This window comes from Nanorana parkeri, unplaced genomic scaffold (genome assembly GCF_000935625.1).
Source record: "Nanorana parkeri isolate BGI_ZX_2015 unplaced genomic scaffold, ASM93562v1 scaffold1489, whole genome shotgun sequence".
Taxonomy (NCBI): Eukaryota; Metazoa; Chordata; class Amphibia; order Anura; family Dicroglossidae; genus Nanorana; species Nanorana parkeri.
Genome location: NW_017307757.1, coordinates 396,677 through 403,922, shown reverse-complemented (window position 1 = coordinate 403,922; position 7,246 = coordinate 396,677). Strand labels below are relative to the sequence as shown.

Below are 7,246 nucleotides of genomic sequence, written 5' to 3'. Positions count from 1 at the left end.
GCCCTGTCAACAGTATGCGTTAAAATCAGAGGTTTTAGTTATCAGGAGGAGTTGGCTACCTTATCAGGAGGAGTTGGCTACCTCCAGGTACCCCTGCATGTAATTTATCAACTTCATTAATATGCTCACACTTGGAGACTCGGATACATAGAGTTAGGACCACACTTTGCAGAGGTGCCTTGGCGCGGCAGTGTGGCTTCTACATATTTTTGGCCAAAAGTTTGTGCAACTAAAACCTCTGATTTTAACGCATACTGTTGACCGGGCTACTTGTTTGGTTGCAGGCTGGCTGGCAGGCTGAGGCTGGGGAATTTTTGTGTTTTGTTCTGATGTGAAATGGGCGCTCCTTTTGGTAAGGGGGACTTTAAATGTAAAGGGGCACCCTGAGATGTGCCTACTTTTAAAGGGTCCTGTGACAAAAACAAATGGTTGGGAAACACTGCTCTAGTCAATCCTAACAAAAACTGATCTCTCAAGGTTGTTAATAAAGTTTCTCTCCGAAAAAAAAAAAACTCGTGTCGTCTCTCAGTGTTTGCACTCCACCCTTTTCACATGACCTCTGACCCCAGTGTTTGAGCGTTCCATACGACTTCCCGTTCCAAACCACGTGTGCTGGCTGTGTGCTCTCTGGCAGCTTGTCCAGGCGGAGGTTCAGTTGAGGGCGGCATGGCGAGTCAGGGGCACTGCCTGCGCTTCGAGGGCTGCAATTTCCTCAGGCAGCGACTTGTACTCTCCACCCTGAGCGGGAGGCCGGTGAAGATCCAGGGAATTCGGCTGAAGGATGAGAGCCCCGGGATCAGGGGTAAGGTGGACGATTACCGAGCAGTGCCGTGCTGGCTGCCAGACGGCAGAATAAGACAAGGAAATCATTGTGCTGACATGCGTGTTTATTTCATCTGCGTTGCAAAATGTCCGGTGTGTTCCAATCGGTTCTCTCCTTCTTGGGCTGTCGCACTTTAAAATCATAGACATGACGAAGTGTGAATATATCTGTTGTGTGGCTGTCATTACAAGCTATGCTTTGTCAAGGTGCTGCGTTTATAGCAGTAATCAGCTGGACTGCTACATACACACACACACATGAAATACATATGTGGACAGCTGTTTATCTCTCTGCCAGAGGATTTGTGGTTCTGTCCATCCAGTCCTGAGATTCGCACAGCCAGGTAACATTTACAGTCCAAGTGTATCAGAGCCCAGGAAGGAAAATGTAAATATATTGCAGCTTAATCTTTAAATGTGATGGCAGCATTTGTTTTCATGTTTAGCCTTTTTCACCTGGTGATCCAGCCAGTAACTGTGTGTCAGCCTGCAATAATCGCCTGATCTGACACTGATATATCTTTAGGTGCTGGAAGCCTATGGGCTTGTGTTCCATCAATTTGTCACATTTCTAAGAACCATCAGAATTAATTGACAGGTGCTTCAAGTGTTTTGCATCCCCATAGACTTGTATGGGAATGTGAATTGTGTGTGTTTCCTCCCACATTCCAAAGACATGCTGGTAGGTTAATTGGCTCCTCTCTAAGTTGGCCCTTTATGTATGAGAGGTAGGGACCTTAGATTGTAAGCTTCTTGAGGGTAGGGACTGATGTGAATGTGCAACTATGTAAAGTGATGCGTAAATTGTCAGCGTTATATAAATACCTTTTTATAAGTAAATTGACAGTTTTAGGCCTGACAAATTCTGCTGCAGGAGGTGCGTTGCAGTGCCATTAATTTCAATGGCACCCCAAACGCACTTTCCAGCCACAGTGTCATCGCCTGCACTGGAACACACGGTACCGCAATGCTGAGCATTCCAGTGCAAATTAATTGTATAACACTTTTTTTTTGTTTTTTAGCAGATTGAAATGCCTTTTAGTGGTATTTATTAACCAATGGGACTTTTTTTTTTTTTTTTTTACTATATAAAAATCTTACTTTGTGATAAAACATATCAAATTCAGGGAAGCCCCCGAATGACCCCTATGCCGGTATTGAGACTTTTTCAATAATACATCTAGATCAAATAGACATTGCCCAGCAAAGTATTTCTTGGCATTTTTACAGTTGGCCCCTACTCTCTCAGCTCCGCTTCTCTGAACTTCCTCTCCAGGACAAGAGCATCTGTCCATCAACTAGCTTGGAGGAGCTTACAGAAAGAGTGGCTTACCTTGCTGTTCCTGTGTGTTTGTGGAGACGCACAGCTTATTGGCGCAGACAAGGGTGGCTCTATACGACCCTGCAAGGGAAAGGAGTCACCATAAAACAGGGTACCAGCTGATTCTGCCGGAAACAAACACTTTCTCAAGAAGCAGCATCCATTGTAAGTTATAAAATCGGCATTTGGAATAGCTTAAAAACTTTTAGACTTTAATATCAGTTTAAATTTACGGGTAAGTCTTTATTTTTGCAAAAATAAAATCCCCCCACCCCTTTGCAGTGCCACGTTGCTGTTTTCTGCACAACTAAGGGAGTTGGGGTGGATTAAGGGACCTATCCCCCAGTGCACAGGAAAGCTCTCCTAAATCATAACTGCAGTTCATTGTAAGATAAGACAGAGCAGAATATTTCCCTTTTGCTTGTACAGTCTTCAAGTGCCCATTTGGACATGTCAAATTGTGTGTACCACTGTGTGGTAACATACTAATAATGGAAGACATCGCAAAGGGAAATCTTTTCTATTGGGCTGCAGTAACCTGAATAGATATGAAAGACGATTCATGAAATTCCTTCGTGTTGCGCAATTGCAACAACAAATGTCTGCAACAGGCATGTACCTGTCAGAAACAGGTACATGACTATTGTATAGAGGTATGGTGGGGGCGGCATTGAGGCTGGAGCCCACATTCAGCTGCACAGCATGCCCAGTTGGGATGCTGTCGGCTACACAGCATCAGTAGTTGCTAGCAACCAGTGACTCATCATCCCGGCCCCATTGTTGATTCCCCGGCGGACAGCTGAATGTAAACATAGGGGCAGGGATTGTTCTGACATCATTGACCAAATCTAGGCATTGCCAAATTTGGTTAATGACATCAGACATCAGCTGAATGATGGAGGAATAAGTTATTGGTTGCTAGGACGCCAGTGGCAATCAACATGTGATATTGCCTTCCCAGCAGATTTACAGAAGACTGATTTAACCCTTTTTTTTTTTTTTTTTTAGATTTTAAAGCAAGCTTTATTAGATTATTGGACAAAATAACCAATGGCACACGCATAGAGATCAATGAAACTGGTAAGTGTCATTTTTAACTATTTGGGTAATTTTTAACTATTTGGGTATTCAGTGTATGTCATTTTATTTCTGAGGCCAGTTTTTATTCCAGAGGCTGTTCCCACCCAAATTTGTCCTTCCAAATGTCTTATGCAGTGGCTGGTAACCACACCCAGAATTCCTATTTCTTGGTGCTTGTTATATTGAGCCAGTGGAAGACCTAACTTTCCCTGTACAGATCTGGCCTGAAGTCTGTTTTCTGATTGGTTTCTGTTTCCATGTGATAGGTGCACTCTGTAATGACATAAAATGACAGAGATTAAATACATATGCAGATTTGTGATAGTTGCCCAACTACAGACACATTTTTTTTTTTCTTTTGTTTTCAAATTGAGTAGGGAAGGGTTAGAACCCCTGTCAGGTTGATGTCAATATTGGGGACATTTCTAGGGCTGCAACAACTAGGGCTGCAACAACTAATCGATTATGAGAATAGTTGGCAGCTGTTCTCATTATCGATAGGGAGGGAGGTTATTTTTTTAATGCAGCAAATCGATGTATCGAAAAGAGTATTTGGGCAACTAATGGATTATGAAAATAATCGTCAATTGCAGCCCTAGAAATTGCCCTTCACTTCCTCTCCCAGTGAAACAAAAGCAAAATCTCCAATGGAGACACAGCAGCAAAATCTTTTGTAGTACAGTGGAAGAGCTTATTGCAGTCTGCGCCTCCCTCTGCTAGTGACCTAGCGCCATTTCTCTAATTTCTTGTACTGATATCACAGGGGTGTCTCTAAGATGCATGCTGGAGGGAAGTCTCCCCAATGGAGTTGGACCGCATTATAAATTTGACAGGGGTTCTATATGCAAAATAAAAAAGTTCTGACTGGAACTTAAACTAAAAATAATCAACAGCCACACCTGGAATGTTGTACATAACTGCCAGCAAATGTGCCTTGGATGACCCAAAGGCTTAATTTCATGTGGGCCAGTCACTGCAGCTTCTCTCCTTTGCATCAAATCACCAGTAAACTACCTACTTAATGCATTCAGGTAAGCTTGGCAAGCGCTGCTTTGTATGGGCATTTCTCAAGCACACTGCTGCCATGCTAAATCTTAGAGTGGAAGATAAGGGGTGTGATTTGCTGTTCTGTCACTGTCCTGGGTGCAAAACACTCCCCCAGATTAACCCACATAATGGCTTCCTCCTGGTGGCTGCTAGGAATTGTAGTTTGCAGGTGCCCAATTGCAGGATGAAACACGTGGCAGCCTGCACGATCCTTCTCCAGGGTGGTAATTTTTAAAGAAGATTCCAAAAAATCTTGCGTTGCTTGGAGTTCAGCTTTAACTTATTTTTCAGGGTTTTTAATATTAAACATACAAAGTAACATGTAGCTATGTAGACCAGTGTTGACTCTGAAAATCATGTGGCATTTGATTAAGCTGCTAGACTTGTACACCGGCCTGTGCGGCTTTTATCTTACTAACATGCTACACACCCGCCGAACATCGTACGATGCTCGGCGGGTTTCAAACATGTTCGTAAGTTAAGCCGTGCGACCTTACAGTAGTAGAGGTTGCACGGCTTCTACACACCTTCCGATAATCGTACGATTAATCGTACGTGGGATTTTCCATGATTATCGTAAGGTGTGTGGTCACCCTAATTCAAAGCCCATTTATTTGAGATGCTTCCAGTAAGTAAATATTAAAATATACTCTTTCCTTGTAAAGTTGGGTTATATGCTTATATCACTCCTGTCATAAATGTTAAAATACAAATGCACCCTTTGCTGGATAATCTTAAACTGGCCATACATTGGCTTATTTTTTAATTTAAAATGGGGTGCACAAAGTGAAATAGATTCCTCTATCAACACTGATCTAAGTGGATGGACGACTCTCCTGCTGTTACTGTATTCTGACTGTGGCAGGTATGTTGCTATCGGAATGCCTAATCAGTGATGAAAGCCAATTGGCTGATGTCACTGTTCATCTGACCGGCTCCTTTTGATTTTCTGATTGATGCCAAGCGGAAAGACTGCCATCAGGGCCACCCACTGAACGAATCTGCAAATATGGACATATTTCATCTATAGAGTTTAATAGATAGGAGCACTGAAGGGAACCTAGGACTGGTGGGTATTCAAGTTTCAATTTGTATGACGGGTATTCCATAAAAAGCCCTTTTTAAAAAAGGCATTGACATTTTTAAAATATCTCTAGTGATTAACCTGTTTTGGCAGCTCTAGGGAACAAAGTACAATCACGCAGCATCATGTTTTTTTTGTGGACTATTAAAAACACAAAACATGTTTATCTGGCTAATTGTGCAAGAGAGCAGTTCATGGGATGGATTACATTTATATCATATGTTTTGGTTAAAAGGACAATAGATGCAGTGAATGCCATACCTGCAAACATGCAGCACAGGTTTGGTCTTTGTAGCTTTCAACAAAATATTTTTGTTCTTGCTTTAAAATTATGTATTTAAAAAAAAAATTGTGTGTGTACACCCTGCAATTTTGTAATGTTTCTCATTTTCACACTTAAATGTTAGTCTTCCGACAAGTTCCTACAGGACTAAAAATGTTGTGTTGTGAAATATTGCACAATCCTGCTTTTGCTTTGTCAGATATCTATCCATATAAAGAAAAACCTTTGAAATACCCTGGATCAGAAATAAAGCTTGATAGAGTGCTTAGTTCAGTGGTATATGGCAAAATCTAGATTCTCTGTTCCCTTTTGGCTTTGAGCCTGTTTACTCAAACTGACAGGAAAAGCCTTTTTAATACCAGTTTCTTGAATTAACGAATTGCTCATCTAAGGTTGTGTTTTTTTTTTGGTTTTTTTTAACACGTGAACATTTAGTAATATAGAAGCATTATCCTGCATGGCTTTTTACTGTTTAACCAACACTGCTTAAATTATAATTTTTTTTTTTTTGTGCACTTGACATTTCTGTTGTGACAAAAAAGGCAGATATAAAAGGCACACATTAATGCAGCTCTGCAATAATTAATTCATCAAATATATTTTTAAGTGCTAGCAGTGCAAGTTCCTGAATTTGACTTATCAGCCTCTTGCAGTCCCTGTACAGCAGGGCAGGAGAGTGAGAGGAAGAAGCAGTACAATGAACCAATCAGTTCATGCGCTGGCAAGAAGCATACTGGTGGCAATGGCAGTGACATTGAGATGAGCTTTTTAGTAATGGGCTGGGACGGGTCCAGCTTGATCTGGTTTCTGAGACATTGGGCTTAATGATGCTGGCCATGAGATTAAGGACATCTAGTGGCACAAAAAAAGTACTAATGGGGGAAATTACTGGGATGAAGGTGGATATTGCAGCAAAAGCTGCTTTTGTTTTTTTATCTTTTAATGTGCCATTAATTTTTACCTTGTTTTTGGCAGGAGTTCTCAATGGGTATTCAGTGGACAGGTGACATGCTGTAGTGGCCTGCTATATCATTGTTTAAATGCTGGCAAGTTGAATCACCTTCTGACTTCACTGAAGGATTCCACTGGTGAGATCCGTACCAGAAATTCCAATTTCTCCCTGAATGCCACAGACATTATAAAGATAAACGGGTTAGAGTAAACCCCCCCACCCTTTTGGTATGCCTTTGTTGGAAAATGCAGAGACACATTTTGCTGCATGGGATTCTCATTATTGGAGTTCTGTAGAATAGGAAACTTGCAAGTAAGTTAGTTTAGTTGCACCCATCCAAAAATTAAATATCCTTTTTGAGTGGAGTTGACCTTTTAGTTTTTAATTAATGGTGATATCAAAGTAGACAGATGATTCTGGCATGTTGAAGTCCATGGGTAATGGGAAAAACAGGGTCTGAGATAAACGGTGTCTCAACTTTTTCTCAAAGTCAATCATCTGCTTTTAAATTTTCATTTCATTTCAAGAGGTGTGGGGAAAAAAAAAGATAGAGGCTAATTGGTTGCTAGTTGAGAGAGAATTTCTCATACACCTTTCCTCCTTCTTTTTTTTTTTTTTTTTTTTTTTTAAACGACCTCCCCCCATATGTTAATTTAG

General features: G+C 41.2%; 1 protein-coding gene across 2 annotated transcripts in view; it reads left to right on the top strand.

Moving 5' to 3' along the window:
- The first annotated feature begins 553 nt into the window (after positions 1-553).
- Positions 554-7,246, top strand: part of RCL1 (RNA terminal phosphate cyclase like 1) — a 26,052-nt gene continuing 19,359 nt past the window's right edge. For both annotated transcript variants that reach the window (XM_018570259.1, XM_018570260.1), the window contains exons 1-2: positions 554-802; positions 3,152-3,223. In XM_018570259.1, coding sequence (XP_018425761.1) covers positions 667-802; positions 3,152-3,223 — 208 coding nt within the window. In that variant the 5' untranslated portion in view covers positions 554-666. The remainder of the gene's footprint in view (positions 803-3,151; positions 3,224-7,246) is intronic.